Genomic DNA, 21,652 nt, shown 5'->3' on the forward strand with positions numbered 1-21,652 from the left:
GCCATACACTGACATGAATCAGCCATGGGTATACATGTGTCCCCCATCCTGAACCCCCTCCCTCCTCCATCCCCATCCCATCCCTCTGGGTTGCCCCAGTGCACCGGCTTTGAGTCCCCAGTTTCACGCATCGAACTTGGGCTGGTGATCTATTTCACATGTGGTAATATACATGTTTCAATGTTATTCTCTCAAATCATCCCACCCTCGCCTTCTCCCCGAGTCTGAAAGTTTGTTATTTATATCTGTGTCTCTTTTGCTGTCTCTATAGGGTCATTGTTACCATCTTTCTAAATTCCATATATATGCATTAATATACTGTAATTGGTCTTTTTCTTTCTGAATTACTTCACTCTGTATAATAGGCTCCAGTTTCATCCACCTCATGAGGACTGATTCAAATGTGTTCTTTTTAATAGCTGAGTAATATTCCATTGTGTATATGTACCACAGCTTTCTTATCCATTTGTCTGCCCGTGGACATCTAGGTTGCTTCCATGTTCCAGCTATTGTAAACAGTGCTGCAGTGAACATTGGGGTACACGTGTCTCTTTCAATTCTGGTTTCCTCGGTGTGTATGCCCAGCAGTGGTATTTCTGGGTCATATGGCAGTTCTATTTCCAGTTTTTAAGGAATCTTCACACTGTATGAATATTACTCTTAAATATTTCAGAGAAAATGATAATCTCTCTCCATCCATCTACCCCTCCTTCCCTCCCTCCATCCATCCATCCATGAGAGAGAAAGAGGAGAGACAGAAAAAGAAAAAGCAGATATTAAAGAATATGGAACAAAATGCTAGTAACAGGTCAATGTGTGTAAAAGGTAACACAAGTTTCATGTAACTATTCTTATTCTTAGAACTATTCTATAAGTTAGAAATATAAAAAAAGTAATATAAACATGTTTTCAGACATCCAAGGACCAAATAGTTTAACCATCATGTTACAAGATGTGCTTCAGAAAAATAAGGAAGCAATGTAGAAAAAAACTACAGATGATCTAGGAAATTGGAAATCCAGCACAGGAGAAGGAGAAAAGGAAGCCCCAAGAAGGCAACAGTAATCAGTCCAGACTGGAACAGAAGGTTGAAGCATGCCGGGAGAGAGATCTGAAAACAAAAACAAAAACAAATGGGGACTGATAGATTACTGGGAAGTGTTTGAGTGTTCATAAAATTATTGTTTCACAAATCTGTAGGAGAATTTGGGGAAAAAAAATAAGGGGCAATACAAAACAAAGCAAATTTCAAAACAAAAAAAATCCAGGCAACTATGAAGTACAGGAAAAGCCAAAAATTTAATAAAGAAAGAAAAGGTAATCATAAAACACACCATGACTTATCAGGTAATGATATTTAGTCATGATAAGTAAACATTGCATTTTTATAGTCAAAATTTGTGATATATTGGGAAAACAATGGAGTATAGTGAGATGTAAAAATTACATCCTCAATGATCACCATCAGAACTCAACAGATCTAAAAACAACCCTGTGAAGAGCAATGTAAACGTACGTGGCAGCTGCTGTCGTTTGCCCACGAAACAGCCAATCCGTTTGTTCCTCTTCTGGATTTTGTTCAGCATTTCCCTCCTTCCACTAGCCATGTGTAGCAGGGGCATCCCCAAAGGGGAAATGCTGCTTGGTCCAAGCTGATCATGCTGGGCTTACACCCCTCTTTTTACCAGCCAGGGCATGGCAGTGTGCTGTGGTTCTAGCTGACGACACACTAGGGAGGGCTTCTCAGGGGTTTCAAGGAGTCCACTTTACAGTCTTAACGCAAGAAACACATAGCAAGTGGCCTTTAGGCACTGTCATTTCTGGATGTGGTGTTCAGAGCTCCTGAGTCATCTTGTGAGCCCCATTCACAGCACCTTCTCTGTGGTGCTCCTCATCAGGAGGAGCTGTGTTGTGGAAGACAGCACAACTGTCTTCCTTCTGGGTTTCCGTCCCAACCAGAAAAGCAAAAAGCCCACACTGCATCTTCTCCCCGTCTAGTTAATATCCTCCTCGTTTGACTTTCTACTTACTTCGAAACCCAGGTACGTTATGGAGACATTGAGAAACAAGCTGGCAGAGACCTTCAGGGAACACCAGCCGACCCGAATTGAAAAGGCTGTTTTTTAGAGACAGTCCTCAATACCATTCAATGCAGGAGGGCCCCCAAGTGGTATATTAATAGCAAATGCCTATTTAAAAAGATTTTTATAATGATAATTATATCACTGCTGTGCTGTGCTGAGTTGTGTTCAACTCTTTGCAACCCCATGGACTGTAGCCCACCAGGCTCCTCTATCCATGGAATTCTCCAGGCAAGAATACGAGTGAGTTGCCATTTCCTCCTCCGGGAGTCTTCCCAATCCAGAGATCGAACCCGAGTCTCCTGAGTCTCCTGTGGTGCAGGTGGGTTCTTTATCACCAAGCCTCATGAGAAACCCCTTTGTATCATTAATAGTTCCTTTTAATTTCTTGGGCAAAATTTAGTGGGTGAAGAATTGAGATAAACTTGTATTTCCTCTTGGAGGTACTTCACATGGGTAAATGAGGCCACATATTTGAAGGTTAAGGCCTGGCTCTCAGCAAAGAGCCCATGGATGGCTCTGTCTGGCAAGGCCATTGCTGGTATATAGACAACTGGAGGTCCATAGCTCAGGTTAAATATGCTCATTGGTCCATCTTATTGGGAGAATATCAGTTCAGTTCAGTTGCTCAGTCGTGTCTGACTCTTTGTGACCCCATGGACTGCAGCACACCAGGCCTCCCTGTCCATCACCAACTCCCGGATTCTACTCAAACTCATGTCCATTGAGTCGGTGATGCCATCCAACCATCTCATCCTCTGTCGTCCCCTTCTCCCGCCTTCAATCTTTCCCAGCATCAGGGTCTTTTCAAATGAGTCAGTTCTTCCCATCAGGTGGTCAAAGTATTGGAGTTTCAGCTTCAGCATCAGTCCTTCCAATGAATGTTCAGGACTGATTTCCTTTAGGATGGACTGGTTGGATCTCCTTGCTGTCCAAGGGACTCTCAAGAGTTTTATCCAACACCACAGTTCAAATACATCAATTCTTTGGTGCTCAGCTTTCTATATAGTCCAGCTCTCACATCCGTACATGACTACTGGAAAAGCCATAGTTTTGACTGTATGGACCTTTGTTGGCAAAGTGATGTCTCTGCTTTTTAATACACTGTCTAGGTTTGTCATAGTTTTTCTTCTAAGGAGCAAGTGTCTTTTAATTTCATGGCTGCAGTCACTATCCACAATGATTCTGGAGCCCAAGAAAATAAAGTTTGTCACTGTTTGCATTTTTTCCCCATCTGTTTGCCATGGAGTGATCTGTGGTAGTTAAGTTCCATAAAGTCACTGTGAACACTGAATTAGCAAATATAGAAGAATCCTTTCTCTCAGGGGAAATGCAGGAGTAGGTTTCTGTGAGACTCTGGCCATAGTTTCATCACCTAATAAAAACATGACCTTATTTTATGTGTGTTTTATTTTAGAGACAAGTTATTTCATATACATCATTGGTTCATTAATACTGAACTCATGGCCAACAGTATCATAACTCATGCCTGAATTAAGTTTATCTAACAGACGTATTTTCTCCATAAGGCGCATCACAGCCTTCTTGCTTTTAGGAACACTGGATTGCATTTCAGGACATAAATGCAATGAGCCATCCTAAGTGGTGAAATTACTAACAAAAAGTGGCACAAAAGTGTGAACAGAGTGACATTAAATAAAACTACAAAAAAGGCATTTGTGTATAGCCTAAAGGATGAATGAAGGCAGAGTCCCCTTGATCAACCTCATCTAGGAATATGCAGAGTGGGTGACTCAAGGCTTTTGCCATTCTTCACACGTCTGTGAATGACCACAAAAACACCCAGGGTATTGATTTTGGGGTTACTAGTGAATTTTCTGAGTATAGAAATCCACAAATATAGAACCTGTGAATATTAAGAATTGGCTGTATGCATCTTTTAAATATAAGAATTATTTTAAAAACGTAGCTTCAATTACCATTTTTGCTCCTAGATTCCTTAACATTATGGAGTAGCCATCATAATTCACGTTTTCCCAACTGTCTTATTAAAGCATCTTTATGAATCCATGGATTTAATCATAGCTGACATGTTTGAATTCATTTGCAAAGATTATCATGATTCATTTTATTACTTATCTTCACTATTATTATTACCCATGCTCAGACTGTCCCATCTTTGGCCACTGGGAGTTCTATTTGTCTAGGCAGCACTGGTTCCTTTTCATGAGAAATGGCCCATAGAGAGCCTGCTATGGGTGCTCACTGCGATCAGCACTGTCAGTTTCCAGTGGACAGAACTGGGAAACAGGAAGTACCTGTCTGTCTTTGTATCTGTCTACCTATCTAGCTAGCTATCTAATCAATCATGAAATTACATCACGCATTTGAACCTATGCTTCCTTTTAAGGTTCTGGATTATATGATTTTTACTCAGTTCTTCTAATACTTGTATTTCCTTCTTCCCACAGCCAGAATCTTTGTTCTCAAAAACAACATGAATGATAAAATATCATGTAATTTTTCAGTAGTTTTATCTGACATTGCATTACCCAAATGACAAGTCTAAAATAGCAGAACCACAGTAATATCATTACTGAAAAGTTACTCTGTTGCTGTTTTTTAAAGCTGGAGGATAGCTGGTTTACAATATTGTATTGGTCTCTGCCACACATCAACATGATCAGCCACAGGCATACATATGTCCCCTCTCTCTTGAACCTTCCTCCCACCTCCCACCCGTCCCAAGCTTGTAGGTTGTCACAGAGCACCTGATGTGAGCTCCCTGCTTCGTACAAATTCCCCCTGGCTCTGTTTTACGTACGGTCATGTATATGTTTCCGTGCTGCTCTCTCAATCCGCCCCTCCTCCCCCACTGTGTCCACAATTCTGTTCTCCGTCTGTGTCTCCACTGCTGGCCTGCCGACAGGTTCATCGGTACCATCTACAGTCCTTTTTGTACTTAGGATGCATCCCACTAGGGGAGCACAAATTCTTATGGCTTCTCTTTGTGTAGTTTTGCTACCAAAATGGATACACAGTTAGGTTCATTTATTTTTTTATATTTTGGGATTAATATTTTAAAATTGAATCACACAGTATCAAAGACATACATAGAAACCAAAATATATGCAAGTCTAGTTTGTATCTATCCTTGTCTCATACGCTCTATACCTTTCTTTATCCTATAGAGAACCCTTAAAACCTTTTTGTGGTTTATTTGTCCATGGAAAAAGAGAATTAAATCTGTATATATTTATATCCTTTATTATAGAAATAGTAGTATACACATTTTTATGCACTTAAAATCACTTTAACAATGTATCTTGGAAATTACTCCATAGTAGATGGAGATACTCATTATTAGAATATAGTTATATACTACTCTGTCATAAGGATGTGCATAATTTATTCAGCCAGTCCCAGATTGTGGCATTTTAGTTGTTTTATGGCTTAGCTTTTATAGAGTGTCCTTGTACACCTCTCTCTTTTTAAAGAAAGATTTATCTATGACTGCAGTGTGATTTTTTAAGATTTATTTACGGCTGCGCTGGCTCTTTGTTGCTGTGCGTGGGCTTTCTCTAGTTGCAGCGAGCAGGCGCTACTCTTTAGTTATGGTGTCCAGACTTCTCACTGCAGTGGTTTCTCTTGTTGCAGAGCATGGGCTCTAGGGACCATGGGCTTCAGTAATTGCAGCTCACGGCTCTAGAGCACTGGGTCAGTAGCTGTGGTGCACAGGCTTAGATGTTCCTTGGGATGTGGGATCCTCCTGGACCAGGGATCAAACCCATGTCCCCTGCATTGGCAGGCGGATTCTTTACCTCTGAGCCACCAGGGAAGCTCCATATATCTCTTTTATATTTGCCAGTATATATTTGAAATAGATTACAAGAAGTATGATTACTGAATCAAAGGGTAAAAGAATATATAATTTTGCTAAATATCTTCAAATTCTCTTCCATACAGGTTATTCCATTTGCATTCCTTCTGTGTGCAAGCCTGTGTGTTCGGTCACTTTGTCTCTGACTCTTTGCCACCCTAGGGACTGTAGTCCACCAGGCTCCTCTGTCTCTGGGATTCTCCAGGCAAAAACACTGGCATGGGTTGCCATGCCCTCCTCCAGGGGATTTTCCTGACCCAGGAATCAAACTGGTGTCTCCTGCATTGCAGGCAGATTGCTTACCCACTGAGCCACCTGGCAAACCCCTGTATTCCTTCTAGCAATATGTAAAGGTACTGGTTCTTCCAAAGTTTCATTAACTTTGGAAGTTAGTTTCAAGAGTGTACTTTTGAGCTTTTTTATTTTTTTGCTAATCTTTTGGAAAGGCAAGAAGTATCAGTATAATTTGCATTTCTGTTATTATTGCCCAACTTTTGGAGGAAAATACAATGTATTGGTAACATATAAAATAATACATTTCACAGAAACCTTAATCTCCTTTCTTAAAAAGTTAATGTAGCTGCACCAAATCAACATTTCCAGCTGGGGTGACTGGCTGGGACTGAGTCCAGCTGTTCACATTAGATGGGCGTGTGGTTCCTAGTTTAATACAAACTCCACTCTGCCTCTCACTGGATTATAGGACCTGCCTTTCCCTGTCAGTGTTCGATCTGTCAGCCCATCCCTTGACTTGGAAAGTAGGTGTAACAGTTTGTTGCCAGAAAATGCGGCATCATGAGCATCACAGTCACAGAGCCGCAGTGGCCTCTATCACACTGAGCATTTGTTGCCCTGCCTCTGGGGTGGTTGGCTGGGTGGCTGTGCTGACATTAGCTGGGCTCACTCACATGTCTGAGGGTTGGTTAGCTGTCAACTGATCCAGATGATTTTTGACTGTATGGTTATAGAGCCATACACAGAGTGTGATCCCATAAATGTAGAGCATAGCATGTACTGGGTGATGTGCTCTTTGTCCAGATGCCACTCACGCAGGTGCCCTCACTGCTAGGTTTCTGGGGGGCTATGTCCCCCTTAGAGCCATGTGTCCTGTTGTTCTTGGGGTGCTTCATCCCCTGACGACCCACCCCCAGCGCTCTAGTCTCAGACATCTGCTCGCTGTCAGCAAGGACTTTTGCTTCTACCAGGTCCCTTGGCTCTGTCAGAGATGGGAACATGGTCTCGTCTGCTGAACCACGCGGTAGGGCAGAAGGACGGCAGTAGCAATGTTGAGCTGACGAGAAGAAGGCGGAGCGCCTGGGGAGAGGGATTCCTATCAGCTGACCACGTCTGGACTCAGACCGCAGCTCTTCCCTGGGTCTTCAGCTGTGGGCCCGCCCTGCAGATTCTGGACTTTCCAAGCCTCCACAATTGCATGCACCAATTTCTTTCTTTCTTTTTATTATTGGAATATAGTTGCTTTACAACGTTGTGTTAGTTTCTGCTGTACAGTGACGTGAATCAGCCATACGTATACACATATTCCACCCCACCCGTTTAGGTCATCACAGAGCACCGAGATGAGCTTCCTGTGCTTTGTATTAATAGCAAGTTCCCACTAGCTATTTATTTAACACATGGTAGTGTATATATATGTCAATCCTAATCTCTCAATTCATCTCAGTCACCCCCCTCACTCCCGCCCCGTGTCCAAATGTCTATTCTCTACGTCTGCATCTCTATCCCTGCCTTGAAAATAAGTTAATCTGTACCATGTTTTTAGATTCCACATAAAAGCAATAATATGCAATATTTGTTTTTCTCTTTCTGACTTACTTCACTCTGTATGAGTGACTCTAGGTTCATCCACATATCTACAAATGACCTTATTTCATTCCTTTCAGTGGCTGTGTAATATTCCATTGGCTTCCCTAGTAGCTCAGCTGGTAAAGAATCCGCCTGCAATGTGGGACACCTGGGTTCAATCCCTGGGTTGGGAAGACCCCTGGAGAAGGGAACAGCTACCCACTCCAGTATTCTGGCCTGGAGAATTCCACGGACTGTATAGTCCATGGGGCTGCAAAGAATCAGACACGACTGAGCAACTTTCACACACACACACATATGCATGAGCTCATTTCTTTAAAACTTTTTTAAGATGCAGTTTATATTTATTTATTTTGGGCTGCACTGCGTCTTGTTGCTAGTTGTGGCTAATGGGGGCTACTCTTTGTTATGAGAGGGCTCTCACTGCAGTGGTTTCTCTTGTTGTGAAGCACGGGCTCCAGGTTGAGGATGGACTTCTGAAATTGTGGTGCAAAGGCTTAGTTGCTCTGCAGCATGTGAAATCTTCCAGACCAGGGATTGAACCTGTGTCCCCTGCATTGGCAGGCACATGGTTATACACTGGGCCGCTAGGGAAGTCCCTGCATGAGCTAATTTCTTAGACTCTCTGTACACACACACCCTGTTCGTTCTGTTTCTCTAATACAGAATGTTAGCGAAGGAAGGGCTTCAGCCTGCATTTTTGCTTGTTTCCTTCTAAGGCAGTTTAAGAACAAATATGCTTCACCATGGTGAGAATTCATTTCCTGCAGTTTTACACAAACAGATGACTATTCCTTACATAAACAAAATGCTGCCTTCATTTCTTGTCTCTTATAACTCTGTTCTTAGGATTCCATCCCTTCTCGTTCCGTGTTGCACTCTGGAGATTTCTGGAATTAACTGACAATGTGTGGTCTCAGCGCCAGATAAGTGTTCTGTAATTCCCAGGGTTTCTCCTGGTGGGTTGAATGTGGTGGTGAGAGAGTAGGACTGATGTAAGAGAAGCCTTTTCACCCTGCCACAAACCTTTAGAGGCTCTTTGTAGTTACACGCCTCAAAGATTTATACCTTCCCTAAGCACTATTTGTTTTCAGAAACTGTCCTGGGTTCCAAGGCAGGTTCCATTCAGGCCAAACCCAACAAAAGAGATGGTGCAGCCATAAGAATACATTGAGCCATTTTGTCTCATTGAACCTACTAGAATTTGGTTACTTATTTTTGGCTGTGTGGCATGTAGGATCTTAGTTCCCTTTCAAGGACTGAACCCACCCCCTGTGCATTGGAAACCCAGCGTTTTAACCACTGGACCACCAGGGAAATCCCACTGAACCTAGGAGGATTTATACTCAAGTCTTAAAATTGGAAGGCTCTGTGTGTCTTGGATATTCTGAGTTTTGTACCAATGGCACCACTGACACATGGGCCTGACTCATCCTCCAGGATCCCTGAGCGCACACGAGAAAGATCTCAGTAGCCAGACTCGGAAAAGGAGAGGAAGAGAGGGCACAGCAGGCACGCTAGACTCTGCGTTCAGCGGCAGAGGCTGGGCTGCTCCTCTTCCTATCACATTATTCTGCAGATATTCCATGGAGTGTTTGTTCTAAACGTCCTCTGATTTGGCAGAGGCACCTTGGCATCACGGGGAACTGGCATCTGGGAGAAGCACTGAAGGTGCTTTGCAATGGGCGCTGATTTCTAAATGCTCATAAATTCTGCACGCTGTGCATACAACCAAACACATCACAAACACACGCTCTGAAAACCCTCTTATGAATTCTTTTCGATCTGTGCCTCTGCAGAGAACACGGGTGTCATCTGAAAAATAATCACATGGCCTCCCAAACCCACAGTGGGATGAACGAGGGAATGACGGGCTTGACTCCCCATATCTAGAACCTCTCAATCCCCACGTTCCAACATTAAAACTCACTAGTGGGGGTGGAACCCACTCCAGTGTTCTTGCCTGGAGAATCCCAGGGGCAGCAGAGCCTGGTGGGCTGCCGTCTGTGGGGTCGCACACGACTGAAGCGACTTAGCAGCAGCAGCAGGGGGTGGAGGGGTGAAGGGAAGAAGGGGAGAGAAGGGAGAGAAAAGGGAAATAGCCAGGCACCAGTGGAGCCACAGTTCTTCTCTGGGGAGAGACTGATGTGAGGAAGATGAGGAAATATATCTACCACAGCATACAGGTTTTTGAGTCAAATATATCTGGGTTCAAATCCAATTCCTACTGCTTACCAGCTGCATGACCAGAGGCAAGTCACCGAAAGCCCTGAGCCTTAGTTCCCTTATGTGTACAAAGAGGGTAAGAGCTAACTACCTTGGAGAGTTGCTGGCAGGCTAAGGTCATGATTGTGAAGAACACGGCACACAGTGGGGCTTCAGGAATGCTAGCTTCCTGACAGCTTTTCTTAGATGAGCGCTCTGAGAAGTCAGTGCCAGACTCTGGCCTGACTTGGCTTCCCCTTTGACAAGCAGTTATGGCAGGCATGGATGTGTGTCCACCCAGGTGGGGGTGTGCTTGAGGAAACGTGGTTTGAGGTGAGATGAGATTATCCCAGCGGGAGATACCTTTGTCTACAGAGAGGACATGATTTTCAGAAGATCCGTTTAATTGCATGAAGTGGAAGCACCTGTCAGTACAATTTTCTGGGGGCTAGAAACCCACATCAGTTTCTAAAGTCAAAGTCTACCAACAGGTAGGTCTCCTGTGCCACTTATTCACACCTGTCTTTGGGGGCCATAGAATTTAGAAGATTTTGGAAGACGCTGTTGGGATAGTAGATGAGTAGAGCATGAATCTAGGGGGGACAGGAGGAGGACTGCAAATACCATGACATCAGGCAGTTCAGACAATTGCTGGGGAAACACAGGAGGGCTGAGTAGTGCAGCAGAGGCAGTGGGCTGTTGAGGCAGGGATTCTCTGTAATGTTTCCATGGTATTTAAAGTGCTTTTCAGCTCCCAGGAGAAACTGTACAGATGTTGGTTAATAAGCTTTCCTAGCTCTGTGGCCTCTTATTACATCTAAACTTCTTTAGGTTCAGTATTCTCACTTGTAAAACGGGGAACGTAACAGTACTTACCTAAGAAATGAAGATGAAAAGCAATGATGCTGATAAAGCCTTAGCATAGTTTCTAGCACATATTAAGGTCTCATAAATCTTAGTTATTATACAAAGACCGTTTAAGTGACTAGTGCAACACAACAATGAATATGAATTGATTGCAACAAATTTATTAGTTTTTCCTTTTGGATTGCTGTTGCCATCTAGCTGTTTCTGTTTGGTTTCAGTATCTATTTATATGTGTAATTACAAAAGGGAGCTGGGCTGGAGCAATGTGAAGCAGATGCTTAATTGCAGGAGAATCTGAGTATACAGTGTGTGAAAGGCCCCCATCATAGGGCTTCCTAGGTGGCAACAGTAAAGAATCTGCCTGCCAATGCAGGAGACATAAGAGACATGGGTTTGATCCCTGGGTTGCGAAGATTCCCTGGAGGAGGAAACAGCAACCCACTCCAGTATTCTTGCCTAGAAAATCCCATGGACAGAGGAGCCTGGCAGGCTACAGTACATGGGGTCGCAAAGAGTCAGACATGACTGAGCAACTGAGCGCTAAAGGTTCCATCATAGGGCATCTGAAACAGCAAAGGAGAAGTCCCTGGACACCACAGTACCTGCGGCCACAGGAGAGAAGCCACTCCTTGTTCAGTTACTATCCTGGCCCTCTGTCATGTAGTTGCACGAATTGAAGATGCCTTTGTAATTAAAACCTTTCTGGACAGAGGTGCTGAATTTCTCCAAGTTGGGCCTGGAACATACATACAGATACATGGTGGGAAGGGGCTCTAAGAATAAATGCTAATGGCTGTTTCCTAAACTGTGTTACAGATTCGAGTCCCAGCAGGACTTGTATCTCTAAAAACAACACAGTTACAAAACAACAGACTCACAAGCACTTATTTCGTGCCAGACACCACCGTAAACACTGTACCAATCTGTGAATTCATTTAATTATTAAACTTCAGCAGCCCTTTGGGGGTACCCCCATCATACCCATATAACAGACAATGAAACAGGCAAACCCAGTTAGTGAGTGGTTCAGCCAGGTTTCTGGAACTAGCTGGTTGACGTTCTCAACCCGTACACATTTGGCCACTGAAATACTGGGCACTACTCTTCCCATTTCCAATTCTCCCACAGCGGTGTAGACACAGGGCCCAGGCCGCGTGGGCACATCTGGAGCAATGTCCCTGTTATCTGGAATGGCAACTACAAGTAGTGTACACCTCCTGGGAAATCCTCATGACTGGAACCATTCAGCCGCTTGCACCGGATTCCCAGGTGGGCCAGTGGTGAATTCGCCTGCAAATGCAGGAGACGCGGGTTCGATTCTTGGGTCTGGACGATCCCCGGAGGAGGAAATGGCTACTCCAGTATTCTTACCTGGGAAATTCCATGGACAGAGGAGCCATGGGGTCGCAGAGTCGGACACTACTGAAGCGACTTAGCACACAGCACATACCTGGGCCCAGAGGCCGAGATATGAGTAGATTAAGGGGTGCCGCGACACCCAACCTCTAGTCCCCTGAGCGGCTGGAGCACAAGGGCGGAGGGACCAGCCCCTAGTTCTGTGTTACCGCGCCCACCAATGACGTCACGGGCAAGCGCCTGTCCGAAGCCCAGCCCCTTCGGGTTACGTGAGGTCGCGCCGCCGGAACCACCGAGATGGGCGGCCTAGAGGGATGGTGGACACCTGCGCTGGGTTCTGCATGATCTTTGAGAGAACCGTTTCTAGGGGTTATGAGGGAAAGAGGGTAAATTCTGGCTAGCTCTTCTTGCCAGTCCTGTTAGGCGCCGGCTTCTTCGTTTTCCTTAGCGCCTCGTCAGCACGCTGCCCCTGAACTCGCCTCCCTCTGACCGGATGCCCCAGCGTCTCGGCCTCACAGAAGCCGCCGAGGTGGCTGCGGGCCTCTAGAGTCCTGGTCCAGTCCCTTGCCCACCGAGGCGTGATCCTTTTTTTGTCTAAAAGAAGTTGGCCTAACAGCCCCCTGTGGCCGGTACTGAAGTTTCTGATGTTTGGGGTCTCCTGCTTGCTTGGGTGGAGAGCCTCTTGGGGTCTCCCGTCACCTGATAGCTAATGTGACCATGAATATTTCACTCAGTCCAAATCCAGTTATCTTTGTCTCCTCCATAGGCACTTTGGGGAGTCAGTGACGTGGTCCCCATAAGCACTTTTTTAGGTTTTTAAATTTGTTCAGACCCAGCACTGTAGGGGCCGAATTCGTCATGTGTGTTTCGGTCCACTCGGTGTGAATGGTCCCAGGAGCGCTCTTGGGCAGAGGAGGCAGGTGGTGGATTGTCCCGAATACCAGCTAGAGCAATTCATGAGGAGGTGGGAGCGATCAGCCAGTGGAGGGCTGGTAGAGACTCCTGCCAATGCTGGAAATGAGACGGAAGACTGTGGGCGGTTGTTGGTGATGTAGAAAAGGGACCATTACGCTCATGGCTCTTCTTGTCTTAGTTTTTAAGGTTCTTGCTTTTCCAAACCGGGAAGAGTGCACAGAGCCAGGGGACATCAGCCATGCTCCAAACCACTTGGCCTCAGGTGAGCCTACCTTCATTTCAGTCTTAAAGGTCACGTTAGCTATCAGGTCATTAGGAAGGGACCGAAAAGGCCTAAGTTGGAGAGGCTGTGGTTTCCCTCTTGAATCCATCCCCAGGGCTAAGGTTGTAAATACGTGGTGGGGGAGGTAAGAGTCTTGTGTGTAGTGTGAAGAGTTTGGACATACAGGTTTAAGTAAAAAAGGGGGGACTCACGTCGAGAAATTCCCTCAGAAAGTGAAAATCCAGATCATGTTGTACAAATAAAAGTTGTGTGCACAGATATAGAAAACAACCTTATCTAGAGGGAAACACGTTGGGGTGGGGATAAATTAGGAATATGGGATTAGCAAAAAAAATAAGATTGCTAGGTGAGAAACCGCTTGAGAAAAATTCTCAATTGAAGAGATTCCTCCACAAATACCAGATGTATCCCAGAGAGACCTGCATTGTTCTTTCCATATGTACTTTCAGACTAGGCACGTAGTGCTAGTCTGAATAATGCAGACAAGTTCTCCTTTCTCATGGAGGGTACTTTTACCAAAAACAAGTAAGTTGATATCATAAGTACCTGTTGCTCAAGTACCGTGCTTCCTAACAGTGAGGGCCACAGGTGGGCCGCATCAGGATCACTTGGGTGCTCATTAAAATCACTAGTTGCTAGGTGCCACCCTAGATCAATAATCATCCTGGGAAGGAGGGTAGGTCGTGTCAGGAATCTGTTGTAGCAAGTTCTGTGGGTGATTCTTATGCACCCTCTCAAATTTGAGAAGCCTCAAAGAAGCTCCCTTTGAAGGTGGTTGTCAGGGAAGCCCTCATGGAGCTGGTCACATGAGCTTGAGACCTCATGAAAGAAGTAAAAATAGGCTGGAGAACTACTGGAGAGAGAGCCAAAGCTGAGCTTTCCAGAGAGTATAGCAAATGCATCAGCCCTGAGGTAGGGGAGAAAGCTGGGTGTATTCTAGAGACAAGTAAAGGTTAGAGGAACTAGTTCACTGTGAGGTGGGACAACGAGGCACAGCTAGTATCTCGGAGGTCACTGTGAAGACTCAGGTCTCACTTCTGAGTTCAGTAGGAAGATGCTAAAGGATTTTAAGCAGGGCATGTGAAAGGAATGGATTTATATATGAAAAAGATTTTTGGCCTATAGTGGTGAGTTGGTTGCAAAAGAATGTGAGTCATTTTGGAGGATATTACAATCCAGGTAAGAGATTAAGTATTGCTCTCTCTGCTCCCTCCCTTTTCTTTTCTTAGTAGACTTCTTTTTTTTTTTTTTTAGAGAACTTTTAGGTTCATAGCATAATTAAACAAATAGCACAGAGTCCCCATATGCTTTTTGGCCCCATACATGCATAGCCCATTATCAGAGTGGTACATTAGTTCAATTGATGAACCTACATTGACACATCATAGTCACCCAGAGTCCATAGCTTGCACTAGGGTTCATTCTTGGTGTTGTACATTCTGTGGGTTACATGTGTATAATGATGTGCATTTACTATTATCATATCGTACAGTGTCTTTTCACAGGCTCTAAAAATCCTGTGTCCTGCCCTCCCTTCCTGGCAACTGTCAATCTTTTTGCTTTTTCCACAATACTGTGTAGTTGGTATCATACCTTTTCATGTTGGTTTCATTCACTTAGTAGTATTCATTTCAGGTTCCTATGTGACTTTTCATGGCTTGATAGCTTTTTAAAGCACTGTATAATATTCCATTGACTGTACCACAGTTTATTCACCTACTGAAGGCCCATTTGGTTGCTTCCAAGGATTGGCAATTATGAATAAAACTACTGTAAGCATCCTTGTGCTTGTTTTTGTGTGGACATAAGTTTTTAGCTCATTGGGAAGATAGCAAGGAGTCTGATTGCTGGATCATATGGTTAGAATGTGTTTATTCTAGTGTTGTAAGGAGCTGTTAAACTGTCTTCCAAAGTGACTGCAGCAGTTTGTATTTTCACCAGCAGTGAATGAGAGTTCGTGTTGCTCCACATCCTCACCAGTGTTTGGTGGTGTCAGTGTTTCCGGATTTTGGTCATTCTACTAGGTGTGTTGTGGTATCTCATTGTTTTAATTTGCATTTCCCTGAACACATATGCTGTAGAGTATCTTTTTGTATACCTGTTTGTTGTCTGTATAACATCTTTGGTGAGATTTCTGTTCGGGTCTTTTGCCCATTTTTTAATCAGGTTCTTCATTTTTCTGTTGAGTTTTTAGAGTTCTTTGTGTACTTGGGATAATAGTCCTTTATTATGTATTTCTCTTTATATGTTTTCTCACTATCTATGGCTTATATTCTCATTTCCTCAAAATATTGTCCTTTTCAGGTAGGGTTTGATTCCCTCCCATCTTTTCTTTCAAAAATGTGTTTTCTTCAAAACCTTCTCAGGTAGTCTCTCACACTTAACTTTTCTCAGATGACTTTAAATGAGCCCCAGCGTCTGCATTAATCCCATTGATTTTTTTTGGTGGAGAAGTTGATTTTATTGGAATCATAGGCAAAATTGGGGATAATTGGCTTCTTTACAAGTTTGATTCTTCCCATGTAGAAACACTGCATATTCTAATTTATTCAGTTCCTATTTTATTTAATAATCATTTAGTTTTCTTCATCTTGGTTTTGCAGGTTTTTGTTGGGTCTACTCTTAGCATTTTTCATATGAATGGCACCTTATTTTCTCCCATTTTGTCTTTTAATTGTTCATATTGATACTTAGTAAAGCTAATCATTTTGGTTCATGTATCCTATATCTGGCTAACTTAATGAATTATCTTGTCAGTTTTAAATGTTTTTCATTTATTTTCTTGGGTCTTAGATATTTTTTAGGCAAATAGCCATTTCATCTGCAAGCAAAGATATTTATGTTACTTCATTAGCTATATTTATGCTGCTTATCTAGTCTTTTACCGAAAATAGAACCTCAGCGCATGGTAAATTATCAGCCATCAGCTTTAATGGATGTGCCCTGGCATTTCACTGTGAAAGTGGTATTTGCTGTTCTTTTCTGACCTTCTTCATAAATGTAAAAATTCTATTTGTGATCGAACCATTTTTGAAATTAATTCTTTCCCCAAATTCATATTAATCACCTTGGATCTGCCAGACATTAGGAAAAGCTACTACTAGCTTTTACCTACTGCCAAGCACTAGGGAAAGCTACTAGGAAAACCTACTGTGCACTAGGAAAGCAATAATGAGGAAAGCAGAATCCTTGCCTCATGGCTTACATTCTGGTGAGAGGGAGATACACGATAAAAGTGTAATTTGTTAGATGATGAAAAAATACAGTGGAGAAAAGTAAGGTGCAGGTACACAGGGACCATCCACAGGAGGAAGAAAATTATATCAATAGCCTAACTGTCTTAAAATAGCGAGTTCCCCTTTATTTAAGAAAACGTGTTTCCCTTAATTTGGTCGCACGGGATCTTTGTTGTCGCCGTGCTTTCTCTAGCTGTGAGTGGGACTACTCTCTAGTTGCAGTTTGAGGGCTTCTGTGTTGCAGCAGCTTCTCTTGTCGTGGAGCACAGTCTCTAGGCACGCAGGCTTCAGTAGCAGCCGAAGAATCCATGGCATGTGGAATCTTCCCAGACCAGGGATCGAACCAGTGTCCGCTGTATTGCAAGGCAGATTCTTAAAAACTAGACCACCAGGGAAGCCCAAGTTCCCCTTTAATAATGGGAATTTTTTTGGACTCATGATGCCTGGGAATATTTGAAAGCAGGTGGGAAGAACAGCCTGTCAAGGAAGATGGTACTGGGTGGGGAAGACTGAAGCAGCTCTGGAGATGTGAGGGAGTGAGACTTGACTTCCGGGAAGCAGAGTGAATTCGGTTTTCCTACCAGGCTGTGGCCTCAGAATCCCTTGTTGCTGAATCCATGATTACTCACAGGACATCATGGTTCTATCTGATGTTTGGATTTGGGGCTCAAGTATTCCAGGGGCCCTGTGGACTTTGTCAGTGCCCAGTTTAAGGGTCAGCTCTCCTTTGAGAAATTGCTAAATTTGTTCTTTTATGTTCTTTTTCTTTCACTCTCTCCTTTTGAATTCCGTAGTTCTGGTTTGGAAAGGACCCCCTCGTAACGGCCTGGGTGTAGAGCGAGGAGAGTAGCTAGGAGCAGTTGCAGCGTTTGTCCTGGGGACGTGTTTCTTCCCTGCCTCCTCCAGCAGCCGTTGTGAGAGTGTCCCCTTCTCCCTGTCCCCTGTGCTGTCTCCAGTGCACAGGCTGCTCTGGGGCTGCCGGGAGAGATTGGTGCACTCAGAGAATTAGGGGCTTAGCTGAGCCCCAGTGGGTAGGTGTTTTCATTTTCATTGGCTGAAAAGAATGCTGACTGCATAGGGTAGTGAGAATCCCAGGAGGTAGAATCATCTGTGGGGTCATCAAGGTGAGAAGGTACAGAAGTCAGGAAACCCCTTCCAGGTTGGGAGTGCAGCCTCTGTGGTCTGCATTGTGCAGTCTGTCCATAGAAGCAAAGAGAGTAGCCAGTGGATGCCGTTAGAGACTGTTCTTGTGTCTCAGAAGATGCAGAGGCTCTGGCTTCTAGGGTGATGTGTGCTGTTCTGAAATAGCTGATCCCTCAGTCTAGATTGGGGGAGGGGCCTCGTGTTGCCTGGAGGTAGCCTGATAAAGATGGATTGACTGTTGATTTTGGAAGTTGTGGATGTGAAAAGATCTTCTCCAGACAGGGGCGACACCAGGTTAGGAGGAGGTTCAGGGGTTGGCTGTGTGTTTGGAGAAGTTCATGAAGCCTGTGCTGGAGGCAGCTCGCTATGTGGGAGGAGCCCGGGTTTGCTGTTTGACGAGTTTGGGTTGACGTCCCAGCTCTGTAACTTCCTGGTTGTGTGATTTTGGGCAAAGTAGTGAATTTTTCTGAACTTTAGTTTCATTCTTTGAAAAAGAGGGGTAAATAACTCTGACTTCACATTGTGTTGTTAAGAGTAAATGACAGACAAGATTTAGAAGTACCCACCCAAGAGCCTGGTGCCTAGGGTCTGGTCTATGAATATGAGTTCATGTCGCTCTTGGTATGATGGCCTGGGGAGACAGAGAGGGGTGAACTTTCTCAAGTGGGATGAAGCTCAAGACGCGGGGCAGGGGATGTGCCCGTGCTCGGAGACAGCACACAGCCAGCCTTCTTTGAAGATGTGTGGTTCAGAGAAGAGGCCAGAATAGGCAGGCTGCAGGTTTCCTTCAAGAGAGCTGGCTTTCTAATATGGTAAGAAGGAATGAAAAGAAATTTGTGAAATATTGGGAGTGTTTTTTTTTTTTAATTTTTATTTCATATTGTAGTATAGTTGATTAACAATGTGTTAGTTTCAGGTATACAGCACAGCAATTCAGTTATACATATTCAAGTATCTATTCTTTTTCAAATTCTTTTCCTATATAGGTTATTGCAGAATATACAGTAGAGTTCCCTGTGCCATGCAGTGGGCCTTCGTCAGTTATCTCTTTTAACATAGTAGTGTATACATGTCAGTCCCAAACTCCCAATCTTTCCCTCCCCACTGACCTTCCCCTCTGGTAACCACAAATTCATTCTCTAAGTCTGTGAGTCTGTTTCTGTTAGTTCTTTTGTATCTTTTTTTTTTTTTAACCTTCTACATACAAGCTACATCATATGATTTTCTCTCTCTCCATCTGACTTACTTAACTCAATATGACTATCCCTAGGTCCATCCATGTTACTGCAGATGGCATAATCTTATTCTTTTTTTTTGACCAAGTATATTCCATTGTGGGTTTCCCAGGTGGCTCAGTGGTAAAGAATCCGCCTGCCAATGCAGGAGACGCAGGAGAACCCCCTGGAGAAGAAAATGGCGACCACTCCAGTATTCTTGCCTGGTAAATCCCATGGACAGAGGAGCCTGGTGGGCTACAGCCCTTGGGGTCGCAAGAGAGTCAGGCACAACTGAATTACTAAACATCAGCAACAGTATTCCATTGTATATATGTGCCACATCTTCTTTATCCACTCCTCCATCGATGGGCATTTAGGCTGCTTCCATGTCCTGGCTGTTGTAAACAGCGCTGCACTACGCTGAACATTGGGGTGCGTGTATCTGTTTGAATTATGGTTTTCTCTGGATATATGCCCAGCAGTGGAATTGCTAGATCATGTGGTAGCTCTGTTTTTAGTTTTTAAGGAACCTCTGTACTCTTATCCACAGAGGCCGTGCCAGTGGACATTCCCATCAATGGTGTAGGGAGGTTCACTTTTCTCCACACCCTCTCCAGCATTTATTATTTGTAGATTTTTAGGTGATGGCTGTTCTGAACAGTGTGATACCTCATTGCAGTTTTGACTTGCATTTCTCTAATAGTCTCTCTAAAGATGCTGACATCTTTTCACATGCCTCTTGGCCATATGTATGTCTTTTTTGGAGAAATGTCTGTTTGGATCTTCTGTCCATTTTTGATTGGATTTTTTTTTTTCATATTGAGTGCATAAGCTGTTTGTAAATGTGGAAGATTAATCCTTTGTCAGTCGTATTTACAGATATTTTCTCTCACTTTGGGTTTTTGCTGTGCAAAGGCTTTTGAGTGTAATTAGGTTCCATTTGTTTACTTTTGTTTTTCTTTTCATTACTCTGGGAGACAAACTGAAAAAGATATTACTGTGATTTATGTCAAAAAGTGTTCTGCCTATGTTTTCCTCTAAGAGTTTTATAGTATCCTGTCTTACATTTAGATCTTTAATCTATTTTGATTTTGTTATATATCATGTTAAAGAATGTTCTGATTTCTTTTTTTTTTTTTTTTTTTAACGTATAGCTGTACTGGGGCTATTTCTAAGGAGTGGCTTCTCTGTGTGTAGTGGAAGCTGGTGGGAAAGGCCAAGGAGAAACTGAGCAGGGAATACGTCCGGTGGTGTACATGTACTTTGGCTGAGAGGAGATGGGGAGAGTAGTTGGTGTACAGAGATAAGGTGACAGGTTATGGGTACCTCAGGTCTGTGGGTCCTAGAGAGACAGCTCCATGGAGACAGGAACATAAGAGGTTAACACAGTTACAGCCTGGAGAGCCCCAGATGCCAGGCTGTGAGGTTGGGATGACAGTTTGGAGCTGCAGAGCTGAGCAAGTGGGATAGCCTTGGTGTTCCACATTTGAAGGTGGGAGCCCTGGCTGAGGGCTGGGGTACTGAGTGCTCTTGTCCATAGAACAGACCTTCCACGGGGCTCAGAGTCACAGACCTTGGCAGGTCTGTTTCTTCCCTGAAGCTCACACTGGCCCCCTCTGGCCCTCACTCAGAGCCTGAGCAGGAACCTGTTGTTTCAGGAGCCAGTGACCTTTGAGGACGTGGCCGTGTACTTCACCCAGAACCAATGGGCCAGCCTGGACTCTGCGCAGAGGGCCCTGTACAGGGAGGTGATGCTGGAGAATTACGCAAATGTGGCTTCCCTTGGTAAGATCTCTCAGTGGCCCTCTGATAGTTGGTCTTCCTCAGATGTCTTGGGAGTTCTAGTAGTCCTCAGGGTTCTGTGGAGATGCTGGGTGGGGAAATCCCAGGTTCCCCTTGGCTTTGAAGTTGGACTTTATTCCTTCCCAGGGAAGAGCGTGGTTTTGGACCCTGAGGGAAAGGACTCTTGGGGTGCCCCAGGAGACCTCAGTTCCTCCGTCCTTGCAGTGTGGTGGATGTGGGCCCTCTCCTGTGTGCAGGAGCCTCCCAGGATATCGGTACATTCATCCTTCCTGAGGGGATGTCCTTTCTTCTGAGTCAGGGCGAGCTTGCACTTCCTCCCTGGGGAGAATCACTGTCTCCCTGATCTTTGCATGGAGTCAGTTTGGACCCCTTCCTCAGAACCCCTGTGTGGCTCATTGGTCCCCCAGGCAGTCCCCTTCTCCCCCCAACTCAACTCGCCTGCCTTGGGGTGGGCAGAGGGATCTCAGTAACAGCTCTGGATGTCTCCCCTCAACTTGTCTGTCTCTCTCTCTTGTTGGAGTAGTGTCTCCATTCCCCAGACCTGATCTGATCTCCCAGCTGGAGAGAGGGGAAGCTCCATGGGACCCCGATCCCTGGGAAGCAGAGGATTTGAGAGGCATCTGTCCAGGTGAGTAAGGGGACTTAGCACCTTCTGGTTTTGCCTTCCTGGTTTATTGGAAATGTTTCTTCTGCAGTGGAGAGCAAAGCTCCCTGTAGCTGACCCTCTGACCTGTATTGAGTTTCTGTCCCAAACCTGTAAGGACAGTTTTTATGGCAGGGTGGTAGGGTTTCAGCCATACTTTAAAGAAGGTGTGATTCTGTGCATCAAACTGATTGATTTGTACCATATCTATGATTTTATTTGGCTTTTTAATATTTAT

The 21,652-nt window shown here is 44.3% G+C and overlaps 1 protein-coding gene across 4 annotated transcripts in view; it reads left to right on the forward strand.

The window, feature by feature from the left end:
* LOC102274737 (zinc finger protein 621) overlaps positions 1-21,652 on the forward strand; it is a 43,007-nt gene that overhangs the window by 14,127 nt on the left and 7,228 nt on the right. The window contains exons 1-4 of one of the 4 annotated variants that reach the window (XM_070360166.1): positions 12,459-12,560; positions 13,268-13,351; positions 20,627-20,753; positions 21,295-21,399. In XM_070360166.1, the coding sequence (XP_070216267.1) occupies positions 12,489-12,560; positions 13,268-13,351; positions 20,627-20,753; positions 21,295-21,399 (388 nt within the window). In that variant the 5' untranslated portion in view covers positions 12,459-12,488. Of the gene's footprint in view, positions 1-12,458; positions 12,804-13,267; positions 13,352-19,098; positions 19,193-20,626; positions 20,754-21,294; positions 21,400-21,652 lie in introns of those variants that run through there. The other 3 variants (XM_070360167.1, XM_070360170.1, XM_070360168.1) reach the window with 3 other exon arrangements.

This window comes from Bos mutus, chromosome 22 (assembly GCF_027580195.1).
Source record: "Bos mutus isolate GX-2022 chromosome 22, NWIPB_WYAK_1.1, whole genome shotgun sequence".
Lineage (NCBI taxonomy): Eukaryota > Metazoa > Chordata > Mammalia > Artiodactyla > Bovidae > Bos > Bos mutus.